At 41.4% G+C, this 20516-nt stretch overlaps 2 protein-coding genes across 3 annotated transcripts in view; one reads left to right on the forward strand and one right to left on the reverse strand.

The window, feature by feature from the left end:
- The window catches only part of LOC117455858 (tyrosine-protein kinase JAK2-like), a 29711-nt gene extending 12148 nt beyond the window's left edge, over window positions 1-17563 (forward strand). For both annotated transcript variants that reach the window (XM_071204983.1, XM_034095470.2), the window contains exons 3-25: window positions 13-301; window positions 3908-4031; window positions 4141-4261; window positions 4894-5039; window positions 5609-5909; window positions 6092-6211; window positions 6855-7012; window positions 7109-7220; window positions 8105-8291; window positions 8909-9033; window positions 9858-9992; window positions 10085-10172; window positions 11161-11288; window positions 11381-11519; window positions 11689-11840; window positions 12213-12363; window positions 12449-12582; window positions 13114-13303; window positions 13942-14066; window positions 14760-14932; window positions 15221-15338; window positions 15588-15701; window positions 15878-17563. In XM_071204983.1, coding sequence (XP_071061084.1) covers window positions 61-301; window positions 3908-4031; window positions 4141-4261; window positions 4894-5039; window positions 5609-5909; window positions 6092-6211; window positions 6855-7012; window positions 7109-7220; window positions 8105-8291; window positions 8909-9033; window positions 9858-9992; window positions 10085-10172; window positions 11161-11288; window positions 11381-11519; window positions 11689-11840; window positions 12213-12363; window positions 12449-12582; window positions 13114-13303; window positions 13942-14066; window positions 14760-14932; window positions 15221-15338; window positions 15588-15701; window positions 15878-15985 — 3390 coding nt within the window. In that variant the 5' untranslated portion in view covers window positions 13-60 and the 3' untranslated portion in view covers window positions 15986-17563. The remainder of the gene's footprint in view (window positions 1-12; window positions 302-3907; window positions 4032-4140; window positions 4262-4893; window positions 5040-5608; window positions 5910-6091; window positions 6212-6854; window positions 7013-7108; window positions 7221-8104; window positions 8292-8908; window positions 9034-9857; window positions 9993-10084; window positions 10173-11160; window positions 11289-11380; window positions 11520-11688; window positions 11841-12212; window positions 12364-12448; window positions 12583-13113; window positions 13304-13941; window positions 14067-14759; window positions 14933-15220; window positions 15339-15587; window positions 15702-15877) is intronic.
- A 570-nt stretch (window positions 17564-18133) lies between these two features.
- rln1 (relaxin 1) lies at window positions 18134-19393 on the reverse strand. Its single transcript, XM_034096559.1, has 2 exons — window positions 19134-19393; window positions 18134-18555 (listed from the first exon to the last, which is right to left on the reverse strand). The coding sequence occupies exons 1-2, from the start codon at window positions 19327-19329 to the stop codon at window positions 18215-18217; spliced, it is 537 nt and encodes a 178-aa protein (XP_033952450.1). The 5' UTR covers window positions 19330-19393; the 3' UTR covers window positions 18134-18214.
- Window positions 19394-20516: the final 1123 nt, after the last annotated feature.

Raw genomic sequence — 20516 nt, forward strand, 5'->3', positions numbered from 1 at the left:
GTCCCCTGACAGGTGGATGGTTGTTGTTCTCACCACAAGGCCTGTATCCTGCTGACAGACATGGATCCACCCATCTCTGGTCCCACAGCACATCTCAATGGCCACCTCCCTGAACTCGAGCCAGCCGCTGGCCTCGACCCCAAGCCGGACACGGATGCCACCTGCCTCACTGTGAACCTTTACTACCTGGGGGAAGATGGAGGAGGGGGCGGTTCAGGAAAGGGATCGGAAAGCGCTCTCACGTTCCCACCTGGAGAGTACGTAGCAGAGGAACTGTGCATCAGGGCGGCGAAAGCATGTGGTGAGTCACAAAAGGATTTCAGACGTAATGTCAGCCCACAGAATATATAGAATACAGTTTATGCATGGTAACTTTATTTGTTAAAGGTCCCATGTCACGGCAATTTCTACTGATCATAATTCCATTGTTGAGGTCTGCTAGAATAGATTTATATTGTGCAATTTTCCAAACTCACATTGGTTTCTCAAACAGCATCTCTGTATAGTATGTGTACTCTCTGTCCTACACGGCTTGTTGGATTTTGATACTTTATTAATCCCCGTGGGGAAATTGTTTCTCTGCATTTGACCCATCCTGTGTTAGGAGCAGTGTGCTGCCATTTTTTAACGGCGCCCGGGGAGCAGTGTAGGGAACGGTGCCTTGCTCAGGGACACCTCGGTAGCACTTGGTCTTGCCGGGACTTGAACTGGTGACCTTCCAGTTGCCAATCCAAGCCCCTATAGACTTCGCAGCTCCTGCTCCCCCCTCCCTGTGAGCCCAGTGTGCTCTGATTGGTCAGCTCGCCCACTCTGTTCTGATGAGCTCACCACCGTTACAGCGGAACATCAGTGATTATGTGTTACCATGGCGTTGTATGTCAGAAAATGACACCAGTAAGGACAAACTGATGAGAATGCTGCGTGGGGTCTGGGTGCCGTGTTGGCGGGACGTTGCGCGGCTCGCTGCTGCGAGGAGCGGACAGTGTGAGCTGGGTTCATTTCCTGCTTGCTGCGTGGGATCTGCGAGACATCGCGAATGGACGCGGGAAGGGGGGGATGCTGAGGGGGCTGCAGCACCCCCATCTGCGAGGCTCCACTAGCACCCGCTGTGAGTGCTGTTATCAAAACCTTAAACAGTTCACTTTTAGACGACCTTCTTGTCTTTATTGCCAACTTGTTGGTCGTTGGTGCAACCCGGAGAGGTTCTGCTTTTGTTTTTGTTTTCTCAACTCCTTGTGTAACCACTGTTGCGTCAAATCGGTCAGGCTTAATAACATTAATGTATTAAAAAGTCTCAAATATCACACTTTTATTTATTTAAATGTAATTATTCACAAACATTGCAAATGGACAGCAAGTTCCTAGCACTCTCAGGATGTTTTGTTCTGTTAAACATGACTCTAAAGTTGAATTGAATTATAAATACACATATTATTAATGCAACAGCTTGGGAAATGTTGCTTCTGGCAGCGATGCATTTGTTTGTATATTTCATGGAATTATTATTTGTTTACATTTGAATTAATAAAATAGCAATGTGACGCTCGACAAGCTAGTATCTACTATGACAGGCTAAAACAGTCAGTCATGCAATCACACGCCGACAGCAATTTCCCACGCAATGATGTAAAAGGGAGGCTTTTTATTTTATTTGTATAACTAAGCCTTTAACCTTAAACCTTAAAGAAGAACGTTGTTTTTCTGAGATAGTTGAACAGTTTATGGCAAGAAGCGTTGCCACTGTTGGCCTTATAAGGACATGTTATGCTGTTGTTGTCTTTTATGTGTCTGTTGAACTATATCTATTGATAACTAAATGAGGTCAGTTCTCTGGGAAGATAGTTTTTGAGCCAAACAGCCAGTGAGGATATAACTATCCTACTTTCTACTCCTGTGTCCAGGAAAATAAATAATCCAAGGAACTACTAGAACAAAGTTTAGGAGCATTTTCCGTGGCTTCTTCAAAGTTTCAAATGCATCCAGTTATTTTCTTTAAAGAAATAGGGGCAGGGGATTCTGCTATCAGAGCCCACCCAGTGTTGTGAGGCAGAACTACTGGCTTTCTCTTTCTAGCAAACACAAAGCAGGAAGTTGTCGTCTGTTGTGTGTTGTTTTCCTCTCCGCCTCAGCTCTATCTCTCTGACACACTCTGGCTCCATGTAGCCGATAAGAAAACACGTCTCTCCGTCTTCTCTTTATCTTCTACATGCCCTTGCTTTTCTTCCTTCTTTCCAACTTCCTTTGTCTTATTGTTTGTCTCTGTTTCACACTTTATGTCTACGTTCCCTCTATCTGCAACCACTGAATATCTGAATAAAATGGTATGAAGTATGTTGATAAGCAGTATAACATATGCAATGACTCTGACCTCTCACGGTGTGAATATAGTGAATTCAATCTGCATGTTGTTTCTTACTTTATGAATGAATAATGTCAACAAAATAACACTCTTCTTTAAGATTTGCTTAAAAATCAACCTTCATTTAACTTTACTTCCCCTGTTGTGGTTGAGCTTATTTCCTTGAACTCATTGCTTCACTCTTGTGAGGGCTTCCTGCTGTATGATACAATGTTTCTGTCTGCCTGTGACCCACTTAGCCCCGCTGACAAAACACCTTACTGCCAGATGAAATTCAACGTGAGGGCATTCAGGCTTCAGGCGAGATGATCAAACTATAAAATGGCAGGAAACGTGATAAACATGCCATTACCACGACTTAAGAAATCAGTATTCAGATAGGGCTTAACTATTTCTATAATTTAGAACAATCTTTGTTAACACTTTGTATACAGTGGTGTAAAATAACTAAGTATATTGACACAAGTACTGTAGTAAAGTACCACTTTACAAAGGGACGTGTTCTGCTACTTTGTACTTCTACACCCCACAACAATTCAGAGGTAAATTGTGTACTTTTACTCCACTACATGTATTTAACACCTTAAGTTACTTTTCAGAAGTTGATTAATAGTATAAAACATAATCAGCACTTAAATAAGAGTTTAGTTACACCTGGAGTAAATTCACAAACTACCCAGCAGTGAACACAAGGGAAAACAAGTTTCCACCTATACCAGCTATGATAAACATAAATAATGAATCAATAATTATAATAAAAACACATTATATATATATATATATTAAACAAATTCAAAATAGGCCAGTATTCCTACTCTCCGATACTTACGCTTTTACTTACACTGAACAAAAATATAAACGCAACCCTTTGTTTTTGCTCCCATTTTTCATGAGATGAACTCAAAGATCTAAAACATTTTTTATAAACACAAAATAACCATTTCTCTCAAATATTGTTCAAAAATCTGAAAAAATCTGTGATAGTGAGCACTTCTCCTTTGCCGAGATAATCCATCCCACCTCACAGGTGTGGCATCTCAAGGGGCCACTCGATTCACCACATTACCCTAACCCTAACCCTACCCCTACCCCTCACACCAGATACTTTTTTTCAGATTTTTGAACAATATTTGAGAGAAATGGTTATTTTGTGTATATAGAAAATGTTTTAGATCTTTGAGTTCATCTCATAAAAAATGGGAGCAAAAACAAAAGTGTTGCGTTTATATTTTTGTTCAGTGTAAGTACAATATACTTCTTCCACCTCGGTTTATATAGGCTACAGTAGTTTATGGTAACTATGGATGTCAGTGTTACAATTGCTTCTTGTCTACATTGCTACTGCTTGACTGTTAGTTAATAATGGCCAGTTGTTGTTGCTCATCACTTCAATGTGTTGCTAAAGTTCTAAAAACGTGTTCTTTATTTCAAACTTGGATATAAAACGAGTGTACAGTACGATGCTCTCCACTGCGGTTATAGAGTACAACTTTCAGTCACTATGTTATACTGTAGTAAGCAGATCATTTGTTTTTTCCCTCTTGCCAGGAATTGCTCCAGTCTACTGCAGCTTGTTTGCCCTAATGAGGGAAAGTGAAAAGAGATGGTTCCCTCCTAACCACATCTTTAAACTAGACCACCCAGCCAGTGAGAGCCTGCACTTTAGAATCAGGTAAATATTTGTAGCATGTATTTTAGTAATTTTATGAATGCTTTTCAGACTTTACATATGCTCAGATTTATTTTGAAACCGGATCCTTCTGGCCACATTTTCTCTCCAGATACTATTTCCCTGGCTGGTATAACGGCAGCAATTCATTGTATGCCCACCGCTATGGCGTGTCCAAGGGGATGGAGAGCCCTGTGATGGATGATTGTGTCATGGCATACCAATTTCTTCAGGTTAGTCTTCATGGCTTGCACCTCATATCATTATTAAGACTGCTATTTTCTTTTGTTTAAGGTACTTTGTTTGTTGGCACTTCACATTTGTATTTGTGAATTAAAAAAAACAACAACAATGAATTTGCTTTCCCCTTCCTTTTTTATTAAATAATGCAGACAAGTTGGGAGTATAAAAAAGGCTTGCTTCCCTCTCTCTCTCTGACTGCCTGTCCGTGTGTCATGACAGTCATTGTGTCAGTTCAGAAAACAGGAAGTGTGTTAGTTAGAGTGTTTAAGAAGCACATTTGGGTAACGGTAATTCAGGCTTCTCTTTACTGTGTGTTTACCCTTTCCCACATGCGTGTGTGAACTTGACGTGCAGCATGGATGAGTGTTGTTTTTATCTCTGTTGACATATGCCTTTGTTGATTAAATATTGACTTAAAGGATTTCCCCTTTTTAAAATACACTTTCTTATTGTAACATTCAGTTGTATGTGCCATAAAGACGTGTATATGCCTCGGAGGAAGGCATTTCGTTTTAGGGTTGCAATACCACAATATCTTAGGCACACCTGAAAGGAATCTATTCAAATATGTCACAAAGACGTCAACATGAGGCATACAAACGCTGTCATTTTCCTCCTCCAGTGGCGGAGTGACTTCCTGAATGGCTTGGTTCCTATTCCGGTGAACCACGAGGCCCAGGAGGAGTGTCTGGGCATGGCGGTGCTGGACATGATGAGGCGCGCCAAGGAGAGTGGACAGTCACCCGTGGACATCTACAATGATACCAGGTCGGATAAACTCACTCACTAAGTAGTTATTGTGACTTGTTCTGCTTTCATACACTATTCAATCTAAAGCAGGGGTTAGTAAAATGGTCTCTGGAAAAGAAAAAAAAAAGTAATGTTAATTTTTAAGCCACCTGGAAGAATCAGGATGCTGCTAGAATGGACTAGTAAACAATAAAACATTTAACTTGTGCTCAGAAAACCAAAATTCAAGACAATGTCGATCTCATTAAATGCTGTTCTGTCTCATGTGTCTCTGCTATGCTGGTGTGCATGTGGTGCAGGTCATGAATAACAAAAGCAGTTTGACACAGTGAGCATCAATATAGTTTCATTATGTGTCTTCCTGCAGCTGAATGACATGTCTTTTTCCTACGAGATAAAAAAGGGTCTACAATATCTAGTCTTTATAATATGTATGCACTGTGTCAGACTCTTTCACATATTATTCATCAGTAATATACAGTTTTGTTATACATTAGCTCACTTTCGTATTATTTGTTCATCATTCCCTCCTCTTTTAGTATATCTTCACCTTATCCACCCTGTCTGATCCCCTCTCCTGCTTTCAGCTACAAGTCATTCCTACCGAAATGCATGCAAGGCCGCATCCAGGAGTACAACATCTTGACTCGGAAAAGGATCCGCTATCGCTTTAAGAAGTTCATCCAGCAGTTCACTGACTGCAAGGCCACCGTGTGTAACCTCAAGCTGAAATACCTGATGAACCTGGAGGGGCTGCTGCCCTGCCTGTACTCAGAGCGCTTCCAAGTCACAGACCTCTCCGCACGGGAGGTTACCATCGTTGTCATGGCCGACACAGGCATCCAGTGTTCGAAAGGGAAAGGGAAAGAGGAGGACGAGGCACAAGAGGTGAGGAGAGGGGTTGCCGTGGTAATGCATTTGTGCACCACAGTGCGATGCTGTTTATTTGACCAATAGAAGGAGCTCCAGGAGTTGGTTACAATAACAACGAAAGTGCATGTGTTCGCACACTTCTGTCTTCATTTAAAACAAATGTTAACCACTACTTTGTATTCCTCTTGTGTCGCCAGGAGCTGCAGACATACTGTGACTTCTCAGAGGTGATCGACATCGGCATCAAACAGTCCAATAAAGAAGGCTCCGTGGAGAGTCGCATAGTGACTCTCACCAGACAGGACAATCACATCCTGGTAGAGTGCACTCTTAAGTCTTCACTGTAGTTTAATATTCACTCCTGCCTGTGAACCAAAGTGGGGACATTATAGCTCTACTCAGCAACGGGTTAAAATGGCAACACAGTTGCTGTCAAAGTTAGTTACAGGATATAAAGATGAACATCTCACAATTGTTTACTATTTCAAATAATTAGCTATACTAAAATGCATAAATACATGGATTTAAAAACCTATTTTGGAGATACTTACTTACGCCAATTTAGAAATCCCCATAAAGTATTTATTTTGTATATGAACTGATTAACTAAATAAGCTTGGCACAAGGATTTACAATAGGCCTATACGACAGATAATCATAACATGATTAGCTATTTAGAAGCTTTTATGGCACCTTATTAACATCACTATTTGAGTGATGGACCTTGAGTCTCTTCAATGAAGCTGATGATTACAAGTACGAACAATGAATGTGTATCAGTTTTATTTTCATTCTAAATTAGAAAATGATTGGCGGGCCACATGGCACCCTATTTGGCCCCCAGTTTATAAATTGAGCGTAACCTATTGAAGTGAACATGATTTAAAATAGGTAATAAGTGATGTATGTTTGTCTTCTGCATCCCCTCTCTGTACTCTCTTTCTCTGTCTGGCCATCAAGGAACTGGAGTTCCGCTCGCTCCCAGAGGCTCTGTCCTTCGTGTCATTAGTGGATGGGTATTACAGGCTGGTTGCAGACGCCCATCATTATCTGTGTAAAGAGGTGGCTCCACCAAGACTTCTGGAGTGCATTCAGAGCTACTGCAACGGCCCTGTGTCGTGAGTACCACACACATGCACAGATATAGCTTGTCACCCATGCACCCACAACCACAGCAGCAATCACACAAGCTCATTTTGTCTCTCTTATCACAGGATGGAGTTTACCATCGGTAAGCTGCGTCGCTCTGGTAACCACCAAGGCCTGTACCTCCTCCGCTGCAGCCCCAAGGACTACGACAAATACTTCATGTCATTCGTGGTGGGGGTAAGCTGTAAACTAAGGGTCACTGCATTTCTCAATCAATCAATCAATGTTTATTTATATAGCCCAATATCACACATGTTACATTCGTCTCGGTGGACTTCACAGTTTGTACAGAATATCAGTTTGACAATATTTCTCATATGGTACTCAGGCTCTTTCAACACACTGCATTTTAATGTATAACTAACTGCTTCTTCAGCCCATGCGTCACAGCAGACTGCAAGAGGATCTCTTCTGATGAATGATACAATGTTTGACCACAACCAGGGCCATTCAACTTTAATACGTGTTTTGTTATAATAACTGTTAAGTAAGAACGTGGTCGAAGACTCATTTATCACAGTGTCATCACTTCATTGAATTGAGCGACTGAATGTGAACTGTTTGTTAAACGTTTAACTAAAACCCAGTATTCATAAAAGTGCCCATCATGACTTGTAAATGTTGCCCATATCTTCTACCACTGGAGGGAGCAAGAGGTCTGATTTCCACATCAAATGGACAATTCAGTTTATATGCAATCCCATACTGTGACTAAGGCATGCTGGATCTCTTCTCTTATAAACCTCATGCATCCGATGCAGCATCTTTGACCTCCTATTTGGAAACACATTGAATAAAGTTGAGAATTTGACTTCAAATTTGGTAGCACTGACGATGGTTTTGAATACATTGAAATAACCGATTTTTAAATTCAAAGTCGGTCTGGAATCAATAGTCATGATCATTTAAACATGTTTTTCTTGCTAATCTAATCCTCATCCAAATCGAATGACAAATCAGACACACTTAGATAAATCAATTAGGTGTCCTTCAATGTTACAGTTTTTGAGTACCAATGTCTCAAATGCTAAAATGTAATCATTCATGTTTTTTATTTTCAGTATGAAACGTTGGTGGACTATAAGCACTGTCAGATTGTGAAGATGGAGACAGGAGAGTACAACCTGAGCGGAGCCAAGAGGAGCTTCGGCTCGCTCAAAGAGCTGCTGCACTGCTACCAGAAGGAGGCGCTGCGCACCGATGGATACACGTTCCAGCTGAGCAGGTGCTGCTCGCCCAGCCTCAAAGGTGAGGGTTCACTCACAGACAGACACGAATAAGAATACAGTATAAATACATGTACATTTATCAACCCAGTTAAATGAAGACATGTACTGTTAAATGCAGGTTCAATGCCATTAGAGTGTCCTCCGTAACAGTTAAGACCTTTCCACTCAGTTGTATTTAGATGATATACTGTATGGATGAAATGGATTTTTGCCTGATTCAATTGCAAACCTATGTGTGAGTTTGTTTAAAGCCGTTAATCAAGTCATGATATAATTATAGATGGAGCTAGTATTGAACATGACCTTGTGCAAATACCTTGTTAAAGTGATTAAAGGCACAAGAAGCTCCCATTCCAACGTCCTACATCAATTGTGTTAGAGCTTAATACAGTCCCTCACGGCCGTCTTTGACACTGTTATCTTGTTACTATTTATTACGTTTTCCTTACGAAACGACTTCAATCCCAGCTGTCTCCATGTTCAAGTTACTGTTTACATCAGATGTCAAATGAACAATTATTAGCTAAACCATTGCTATTTCTATTACATATCACAAACTGAAAAATGGAATCCCCCTGTAGTCATAATCTGATTTAGTGTCAACGTCTGAATTTGTTGTGATGTACCTTTCCTTAGAGAAGTCCAACCTGGTGGTGTGCAGGAATAATCACGGGGCAGATGTTCCTCTGTCTCCCTCGCTCCACAAACACAACATCAGCCAGATGGTCTTCCACAAGATCCGAAAAGAGGACCTCGTCATCGTAAGATAACCCTTTTAACGCTTTCCCCCTCAACACTCGTTCATAACTCTCCCTGCAGTCTTAGTGTGAACATATTTAGCTTCATTGTAGAAGCGTACAACAGTATCAAAAAGGTCTTTGTGTACAGTTTCTTTCGCTAAGAAGATTAAAAAAGTGGATCTGTAATTGGGTGGCCGGTGTCTTTGTTAATAATATAATAAAGTTGTCAATATGAGTGAGCGTCTAGAATGGGAAATGGACTCCTGTGGGGTCGGTAAGGTCGCGTCAATTAACAAAAACACTTCCTCATTGATCCGCCAACTGTCACCAGCTTTACCAGCAATCCCTGTGGACACGTGTGATTGCATTGCGTGTGTGCATGTGACTCTCGCCTCGATGACATGTCGCTTTCCGTCTCTTCTCGCCTGCTATTTGAGCACATGACATGAGGCAGGTCTGTCACAGGAAAACCACAGAAGTTGTTCAAGCAGAGCCTTATCTGTATCGCAAGATTGTCTTACCACTCATCCCTCACTAGAATCAACAGGTGTTTTTTTTGTATCTTCCTGTTTTGAACATGTGCTTAGCATGTGCTTGTGAGATGCTTACCGCAAATCTATGTAGTTGAATCTGAAGCAGTCAAAGCCATGGGTTCAGATACGGTCCACTTGGCTCCATGTGAAGAAGCTTGTATCATTTATTTTGTCATTAAATTGTAAATATAACATCGTATATCAGAAAGGTCTTTGGTTTACTGCTCAGAGGGTTCCAGTAATCATGGGGAGAGAGACATGGTGGAAATGCATCCCATCTCCAAAGTAAAATGATACATCTCTGTGTTTTAGAATGAGAGTCTGGGCCAAGGAACTTTCACCAAGATTTTCTGTGGTGTGAGGAAGGAGACGGGAGACTACGGGGAGATTCACAAGATAGACGTCGTTATCAAGATCCTGGACAAGTCTCACCGCAACTATTCCGAGGTTAGCTGAGTGACTGAGTGGATCTGAAGCTCTGAGGAGTTCAAAGAGACAAGCGTTAATATTGAATCTCTTCTCTCGTTTCTCCCCCACAGTCCTTCTTTGAAGCAGCCAGTATGATGAGCCAGCTCTCCCACAAGCACTTAATCCTCAACTTTGGCGTGTGTGTTTGTGGCAATGAGAGTAAGTCCATAGAACACACACAAACAGACGGAAAGGAATCAAAGTGGTTTTCCTTTAACTGTGGCATATAATAAGAATGCTGTTTAATAAGAGAGATGTTTAGACAAAGGAAACTAAGAAAGGCAAGGAGGCCTATGTTTGGAACTGAGATAATCAAACCGTGAGGAGACAAAGTTTCTGACCTGCTCTCAGCTGTGCTCTGATCGGATTAGGCCTTGGGATCAACACCACCACTGAGCCACTGCAATATGGATCTTAACTCCACCTAATACTGGCTCCACGCATCAGAGTATTGTGTCAGGAAACCTTTCTGGAGCATTCTGGAACAAAGAAAGGAAGGTTATAATAAATGACTTGGAAAATAGATGTGTCACTGATACAAATAAATGTTTTCCTGTGTGTGTTAGCGTGTTCAACTCTCTATTAAAACCTGGCATATGGTGCACTTAAAGTGTAATAGTAAAACAATTAACCTCTCTGCTGGGATAGTAAAATCCGAAAAGCACCAGATGGCAGAATATGGATGGAGAAATTAAAGGTGTGCACATCGTTTTTTTTTAAAGAAAACAAACTAAATCAGCTACAGTAAGATTTATTTGAAATGTGTTGTCAGAGTAAATGAATCGTCCACACCTGACTCGACAAACAATACAACTCATTTCACAATGTAGCTGTGTGAAAAAACAATGTCACAGTACGAAACGGTCTTTGTTGACCAGCATTGATCCAATACATTTTAAATGTTTAAACCTCAAACCTCCCCGGGCGCTTTGCAACAGCTGCCCACTGCTCCGTACTAGACTCCTGGAAGTAGGATGGGTTAAATGCAGAGGCCACATGTCACTGTGTGTGCTGTGTGCTCGGCATGTGTGACCATTACAGAGGGTTTCATCCCTCCTATTCTCTCTATCTATCAAACTAGTTACATGGATGTTTTTTTTCAAAGAATACAATTAATAAAATGCTTTCTCTCTCATCTCCCTGTCAGACATGATGGTGCAGGAGTACGGTAAATTTGGTTCACTGGACACCTACCTGAAGAAGAATAAAAGCTGTGTTAACATCACCTGGAAGCTAGAGGTGGCCAAGCAGCTCTCCTGGGCCATGCACTACCTGGTAAGACATAATAAGAGGACTACCTTCAACTCCTATGGAAATACAACTAGTTGAGCTAGGTAATTGATGTTGTCCCCGTCATGTGCACACAGGAGGATAAGAACCTCATCCATGGAAATGTTTGCGCCAAGAATGTTCTTTTGATCCGAGAGGAGGACCTGATGACGGGCAGCCTGCCCTTCATCAAACTCAGTGACCCGGGCATCAGCATCACCGTGCTGCCCAAAGAAGGTGAGACATACGGAGTCATGAACTGCCCTGATGTGAGAGCACTTGCACCTCACACCTGTGAGGAGGCACAGGTCATGTGAGGATAATGTGAGCCAACAGACTTTTGCTTTCTCCCCTACCTTCAATTCACGTATTTCCTTCTCTTTGTGCTTCTCTGTCTCCCTATCAGTTCTGGTGGAGCGTATCCCATGGGTGGCCCCGGAGTGCATTAAAAACCCCCAAAACCTGAGTTCAGCCACAGACAAGTGGGGCTTCGGGACCACCCTCTGGGAGATCTGCAGTGGAGGAGACAAACCTCTCAGCACCCTGGACTGCTCCAAGGTCACAAACACAGAGGATTCCTTTAGAGTTTAAACTGACTGTAAAAAATCCGTATCACAAGAATGTTCCGGTGGAAAAAATAGTCCCAGTGACCTTTGGTACACTATGATGTTAGAGATGCAGTTAAGCCATTTTGACTATTTACAATAACTTTTTAATTCCGTATAGAGACGTTAGAGAGTTGTCATCTTATCTGACTTTTGGCAATTATACAAATAACCATATTTATAATATCCAACTATTCTTTTATCTCACGCAATTAGTTTTAAAGTAAGAGAGACTCAGGGTTTCTAAACAAATAGATTATTGTAATACATGTCTGCTGTAGCTTTATCATTTCCAGATTGAAAATGTAAAATGTTTGCTCTGCAGAAGAACTTGTTCTATGAGGACAGGCACCAGCTGCCGGCTCCTAAATGGACGGAGCTGGCCAATCTGATCAACAGCTGTATGGACTATGAGCCCTCGCACCGACCCTCCTTCAAAGCCATTATCAGAGATCTCAACAGCCTCTTCACTCCGGGTAAATCATGGGGATGTGCTTTAAGAACACTCTTCATCTCTGGTTTGATCTAGAGGAGTTTTATTCAACCCCTTTTCTCTTCCAGACTACGAGCTGCTGGTGGAGAGCGACATGGTGCCCAACAGGACTCGAGGCTGCGGCTTCCCGTGGGCCTCAGAGAGCCACGAGCCCGCCCAGTTTGAGGAGAGACACCTCATCTTTCTCAAGCAGCTGGGCAAAGTGAGGAACGCTCACACAGTATATGTGTATTAGTCATTTTCTTTTTGTATGACCGTCCTTTATCTTTATCTCCTTTTAGTATTCGAATAATGTCCGGATGTGTGCATGGTTATAACAATATGTGAGATCGTTTTGCGAGGTTCTTTAGTGACTTTACATCTAAATATTTGTCTATATTAGGAAATATTCCCCTTGAGAGAAATGTGTCAAAGCGTCACACTTCTTTTAAAACAATGTAGTTCAAGTCAGTCTGTGTGGGTGTTTCTACGTGGAAATGCAGATACATTGATTATATACAGTAACCAAAACTCAACCCACTCATCAGTTTCCGCTATCATGTCAGCATGAAGTTGCTCAGCAGTTATTCATATTAAAACATTTTTTGAAGATGGCGTTTCGTTTTTACTGCCATACTAGTCTCTTCTTGAGATAAGGTCACCTCGCTGATAGCATCCCAGTTGATAAGACTTTGCTACATATCATTTCATGTCTGCTTGAACCGTTTCTAAACCTCTCAAATCTGCCCTGCAGGGAAACTTTGGCAGCGTGGAGATGTGCCGGTACGACCCCCTGCAGGACAGCACGGGGGAGGTGGTGGCCGTGAAGAAGCTGCAGCACAGCACGGCGGAGCACCTCAGGGACTTTGAGCGGGAAATCGAGATCCTCAAATCCCTCCAGCATGAGAACATCGTGAAATACAAAGGAGTCTGCTACAGTGCAGGTACGTGCTGTCTGCCGCGCAACAAATGAATTAGGAGATGGGATTGTGCATCCTTTCCCTGTCATTGTTTAAAATCTATTGACTTGTTTGTGTTTAAAATCAAAATATGACAGTAATCAAAATAAACGTTCAATTTAGTCTGCCTTATTCTTATTATTTATCATGAGTGTTTCCAAGATGGATAACGGGATAAGAGGACATTTGCTGTTAACAAAAAGGATATTCAAACATAATAATGTTTTCTTATGAAAAAGACATTCAAACATTTATCAATTTAAATGATATACTTTATCAGTTTAGCCCCCAAAATTAAGTCTTTGATATTTCCTTCCACAATGTTACTTGTTCTTTTATTTTCATTTATTATTTTTTTTCCGTACAGAAGCATGAAAGTATATATTTTCCTTGTTGGCATATTTAAATGAAGCTGATGAATCTTGATTCTTTGCAGCGATCTGGGAAGTGTGTTTCACTTCCCCGGCAGATTGTTATATATTTTCATTCTTGTACAATTGTTGCTGCCTAGGGTGTAGTGACCGAGCCCATTAAATGAATACATCTAGATTTCCTCATAGGCCTTCGATCCACTGCTCCCACGCCATACATTCTCTTATAAGTATCGCACTCTGTTTGTGCAGGACGGAAGAACCTCCGACTGATCATGGAGTACCTCCCCTACGGCAGCCTGAGAGATTACCTCATCAAACACAAGGACCGCTTCGACTTCAGCAAACTGCTGCACTACGCGTCGCAGATCTGCAAGGTATTGTAAAGCAGTGATGCAGACTTTAGAGGTCCGTTGTGTTCGTGGTGGTCCTCTCTTTCTAAGATGCACTCCAATGTAACTGGAAATATGCTAGTCTATTTGTACATGCTTTCAAACTCTCCTATCTCTGATTAGGGAAATGTAATTAGCTTTTTACTCTTGGTCACCTGTTTGATCGCGTGTGTTATAAATACAGTTTGTTGTATAAACACATTTACAGCACAGAGATATCATTATTTTGAGCTCATGCTGTATTTCTCCTTCACAAACACAATGGCCTACGCTTTTGAATACGAGCATTATTAACCGTGGCAGGGAGTAGACTGTGATAATGACCTCATCAGTGCACATTATGTACGAGCGTTTATTGCAGAGCTGAAACTGTGAAGGTGTGGTTAGGGAGCGGATGTTGGTCTACAAATCTGAATAATAAAATATAATATATGGAAATCTACAAAAAAGACCTTAAAATATTAATTGTATCTTCTATTCATGCAACCATTTTGTCTCAGATGGTGAGATATAGATATTGTATAATATGTATGCATGTGTTTTGTTCCCGATGTTTTATTCTTTAGTTTGTTCCTTTCTAAGAGGCACAATCTGTACAATATTATATTTAGATGTTTTCCTTAAAGTTCATAAGTAACGCCAGTTCTCTTTCTCTGTGCGATTGTATCCACACTACAGGGCATGGACTACCTTGCCACTCAGCGCTACATCCACCGAGACCTGGCCACGAGGAACGTCCTGGTGGAGAGCGAGATGAGGGTGAAGATCGGAGACTTCGGCCTGACCAAGGTGCTGCCGCACGACAAGGAGTACTACACCGTCAGAGAGCCAGGGGAGAGCCCCATCTTCTGGTGAGGAAGACTTAGAAATATATTTATAATAGTCTAGGTTGACATCGATGACGATAAAGGCTCAAGGAGAATGATTTTTCTATTGTACGTATTGTTAGTCTTGATGACTGATCTTTACACATGAGTGTAAAACATAGGACATCTGGAGATAAATACCATTTTCATGTAGCCTTTGTTCTTGTATGCCTTTATCTCTCTGCTTGTTAAATATGAACAGTGTTGAGTGTTTAACAATGTGTTCAGGCATCAGTAAATGATGTTGAATGTATGTCAAATGTTTTTTTCCAGGTATGCTCCAGAGTCGCTGACGGAGAGCAAGTTCTCTGTGGGATCAGACGTCTGGAGTTTCGGCGTTGTCCTCTACGAACTCTTCACCTACAGTGACAAGAAATGCAGCCCACCGGCGGTACTCTACATATTCTTCTTTCTTTCACATTTGGTTTTAAGTTTGACAAACTTATTTTCTCTCACAATGTTCCTACTCTACCCCTTCAACTTAATTGGGCTATTTTAAGACTGTCGAGAAATCAGTTGATTAAGCACTCAATAAAACAATAAACACTTATCGTTTTTATTGTGTCGTTTTCATTTGGGACATTTTACCAAGCTGTTTTAATTAAGACCAAACAATAACAACACTTGTTTTCTGTTCTAGGTGTTCATGGACAAAATGGGAAATGAAAAGCAGGGCCAGATGATCGTCTACCATCTGATAGATCTTCTGAAACAGGGATACAGGCTGCCTGCTCCTGATAATTGTCCAAAGGAGGTCAGTAACTCTATACAAGCTATACAATTACAAAGTACTCTGTTTTGGTTTGAATAAAAACTGTTGGTACGATATCTTGTTCATGAAGTTGAGCAAACAACGCTCAGCCATCGCAGACAAATACACAGTTGTATGTATTGTTTGTTCCTGTGTTAATGTCCACGCTCTTCCTTCAGATGTACAAGATGATGACAGAGTGCTGGAGCAGCGAGCCGGGACTGCGCCCTTCATTCAAGACATTAATCCACAGTGTGGAGACTGTACGAGAGAACAAGGACGGATGAGACGCATTGCAGCTTAACCTTTGACCTTTAGGTGTCCACTCTGGGGAGTCAAGGTGTCTGTGACCTCACTGCTGTGATGCAGGCGGACGTACACTCGTGTTCTTTTGTGGCTCTGCATGTCGCTCAAATAGGGATGATGAGTGGTAGCATCTACTTTCTTAGCAGTTTACCTTGACATGTTCAAATAACCTGGTTGATTATTACATGAGATCTGACTTAAACACCAAATATAAGACATATGAGATGCTTTAAATTCACAATTGCATACATTATCTTCTTTTTGTTATTCTCTAGTCTAAGTAAGTTGTGTTGTGATGTTTAAGCCTTGAAATCAGTATTAGTACCAAAAATATATAAATAACCAACAAGTAGCATTTAGTTTGTGAATGCACACAAGGGACCAGTTCTGAACATCTCCACAGGTGGTTACAAATCACATTCCTGCGGTTACAGATATGTGTTGCACATTGAGGTAACTTCAGGCTGATTGAGCGTCTGGCCCGCTGATCAAAGATTTTGCTTTTGCAAGATAACGAAATTGGTGTTGTGACATTCCAAGGGAAGATGATACATGGTTCACAGAAGGGAAATGGGAACAACACACTTGTGCATACTGCTTTACTTCCCTGAGATTTGAACTTAATCACCATCCACTTGTATTTACATCCCTTCATGCAATATGCAAACAAAAAGCATTACAGAGATGTCCTTAAGAGATCTGGGCAGCGAGAAATGTCAGATCATGGACTAATGTATACAACGTTAGTCCAATGGTTTGTTTTTGAAACCGGAAATGATGAGGGTGATGTTATAGGTTTATGTCTTTTTTTATAATTACAGTATAATGTTTGCAGTGTTACTAGGATATGTTGTCTGTCTGTTGATACAGAACATTTTGTCATCATTGTGGCTAAGGAGCATGTGCATAAGTTATGTGTCCTGAGGTGCTTTACAATGTCTGCCAAAAATGTGTCTTTAAAAATGGAATGTTTTAAAAGGTTTTTTTACAGTATATATCAATTTGTGGAACAGCATCGGTCTTATTTGGAAAAAAACGAAGTTGTTTTTTATGGCAGATCTTACAAACGCACACACACAATGTCAAAGGACGGACGCCCTCTCACATCCCTGAGAATAAGTCATTGTAAAGAGCAACGTTTTCTCACTTACAAACATACCAGCGCTCTAACCTCGGGCACTACCACAATCACACATTGTTTACGACAAGTCTGTGTCTTCAGAGTTTCTAAATCTTGTCAAGACGGAAAAATTACTTTATTTTCCCACCTCAGATCTTTTTCCTCATAAAGCCCTTATTGGGATGTTTGTACATTGGTGTGTGAACCAAATATTATTTATCACAAGATTGTCAGGAAAACAAAGAATGTTAAACCAGATTTAACTGGTGTTTTTACCTTTTGAGCTTTGTGCAGTGTCATTAAGCCTTGTTCTGTCATCCAACGGAAAACATGCAGCAAAATGTATTACATGTATAGATAAATGTAAATATTATAAAAATTGATATGTATTATATTCCAGGTGTTTACATAATTGTATTAAAGAAAACATATTGCAGTACTACGGACATGAACATTGTTTTTCTTTGATCAAAAATGTGGCTTATCAATTTTTTTTAATTAAGTTGTACATGAGTTTCACAGTTCTACAGAGAATGATGAAGTGTGCGGTTTTGGGCACTGGGTTAAATGTGTGTATGTTTGTTTCATCTTTGTCACAAAGGATAAAGGGAAATCTACTTTTCTGCAGTAGCGTCCTGCGGGTGCTAACAGAAAACAATCAGGCAGGCGTAATGTTGTGAACAGATGTCAGCAATAAGTTCACCGCAGCCTAAATGACATGTGTGATATTGCCCGGTGCTAGAATAAATGCAGGTTAGTCATGTGGTCCGCAGGCTAAACAATGGGTGCTTCTCCTGGTCCAGCAAAGAAACAAAGGACACTTTAAGGCTGAAGATTTAATATTAACACAGTTTGAATTTATTTTCAGTGATGCTGAAAGGGTTACTTACAGAACATGATATTAATAATATACATGATTATTAACAAAATATCAAACAAGGAAAGTAAAGAAAATATATCATTTTTTAAATATTAGGCTCACTTAAACCTATGAAAAGCAGATGTGAACTTTCTCTCCTCCATATTTAACATCCTACGTCAACACTGTCCATTACACCACCTTCATGTCACAGCCGCTCTGCTCCCTGAATCAGCACAAGCGTCCGATATCGTTCTTGGTGCAGCCCTGACTGCAGCACTTCCCGGCCACACCCAGAGAAAAGTTCCTCTTCTTCTTGCTCGCTACGGGCCAGTCCCCTGCGGCTGGGTTCCCGTCTTGCTCACCTAAAACAGTGAAAGGCTGCGACTGAGGGGCGAAGTCGCTCAGAGGCAGCTGCTGCCTTTCTCCGCGGGCCGCGTACAGAGCCAGGAGGTCCGCCAGGGAGGAAGAGGAGCTGATGAGGAGCGGAGAAGGGTTATCTGCTGAAAGCTCTGTGCCAGGCTGCCAGTCGCCCACTGTCACATCACTGAGGGAACTCCACTGGAAGGGAGCTGGAGAATCAAAGAGGGTTGATCAGTATTAGCAGGAGATACATATAAAGATGGAGGCACATCACTTCTCATATGCATCTTTGGTCATAGTTCAAAACTAATTCACAGATTAGAATGATAAGAAAATTGACATTTTGTAGAACTAAGGAGACAGGAATGATGGTTATACTCGCTTAAATAAACATGAGCTGACCATGGTATGAAATTAATATCTTTATATCGTCTGTTTAACTGAAATGTGTGGAGAAATGCTGCCTCTTTAAACCTGTTGCAGACTAACCTGTTGATATATATAACTTACAATTACAAACATGTGAGCGCTACAAATAAAGTAGGAACAAAATAATTATAGTTCCTTGCCTGTATTCTCTTTCTTAAGCCTTAATGAGGAATCAGTGTCTTACATTATAACTATACACCAGACTACTGTATATTTAAAGACACGTCTCAACATTAAAGGTTTGAAGAATATTTCAGAAGAGTCTTTAAGGTCTGTATTCACATTTTTAAAACTCATTTTTTAAGATAAACACTTGTCCAATTAGTGAGCACTGATGAATCAGCAGCATGTTGCTCACCTATGTCCCCGTCTGTGGAGCGTCTCCAGCGCGAGCCGCCGCAGGTGAAGATGACCGCTCTGATGAACTCTCTCCCGCACAGCTTCACCCCGTAGTCCCTCGGCAGCAGCAGTCTGCTCATCGTGTCCGCCTTCACACAGCTGCAGATGCCACTGACGCACACCACAGCCAGGGCAAGAGTCAATCTCCAGAGCATTTTCACTTGTCACTAACAGAGCCGGCTGCACAGGAAGGTCAAGCAGAGCTCCACCTCAGATCTGATCAGGGTTTCAAATCCTGTTGTGTAGCAGCCGAATGCTCAACTTGTGAAGGATGCTTCTGTTGGCTGTCTTGTGTTGCAGAGCTTTGGTTTCCCTCTTTTTGTTCTCTCTGGAAACCTACTCACTGGTTCACTCATCAACCTCTGCGTTCAACCCCAACCCCTCTCCCTCCCTCCCTCCCTCCCTCACGCTCACGTCATATAGATTGATGACAATGACGTACTTTGGAGTTATTTCTTTATTGTAATAACATTAGAGCGATATTCTTTTGTAGTGTGAGTGTGCTCATTACTCATACGCAAGTTGCAGTTACGATTTTGACACAAACAATACGAAGGCATGTATGATGTCTTGTAAACCTTACTGAGAAGGATGTAGTTGCGTTTGTGATTCAGGCTTCTTTATCACTATGTCCAAAATGTTAAAGGTCACCATTATGCAAAATCCACTTGTTCATGTCTTTTATACACATGTGTCCCCTCTGTGGAAAGAGATTCTGAAAGTTTAAGGAAAAAAGATTTTCTCTCTTTTTGTCCAGATCCATTTCTATAAAAACCTGTCTGAAAATGAGCTGATCAGATTTTGGCCACTTTATGATGTCATAACGATTTTGCGTCTATGACGGATTTTTTTTAACAATGACGGAAAAATATGAAAGCAGTCCATCATTTTTGACAGATTAGAACAAACTCAGAACAGCGCCAAAGTTTCATTTGTATGTTATGCATGCCCACCAAAAAGGAAATGATATTGTTTCCAAACCGTATTTTGCCTTACGAATAATTGAAATGTCTGAGAGTTTTTGCTTTACGCTGTGCCTGCTCCCGCGAGGTGCAGTGGGCATGCATAACACGGCGCTAAATTCACGAGCGTGCGCCCGCTCCCCCCCCTCCCTCCGTTGACAGTTCACAAGCCCCCAGTCCCCCCCGTCAGAGTTGTGTAACAGACCGACGGATTTTTGGACGGAAATGTTACGATCATGTCCGTCAAAATGACAGGCAGCGAAAAAGTCTAGCGCCACCACTGCACCCCCCCCCACCGTATCACCTGAATCTCCTCCTAGAGCACCATTGTGTTCTTTTTAACCAAATCTCTCTCAGAGGGGCGTGGGGAGGGGCTCCTT

Source organism: Pseudochaenichthys georgianus, chromosome 12 (genome assembly GCF_902827115.2).
Source record: "Pseudochaenichthys georgianus chromosome 12, fPseGeo1.2, whole genome shotgun sequence".
Taxonomy (NCBI): domain Eukaryota; kingdom Metazoa; phylum Chordata; class Actinopteri; order Perciformes; family Channichthyidae; genus Pseudochaenichthys; species Pseudochaenichthys georgianus.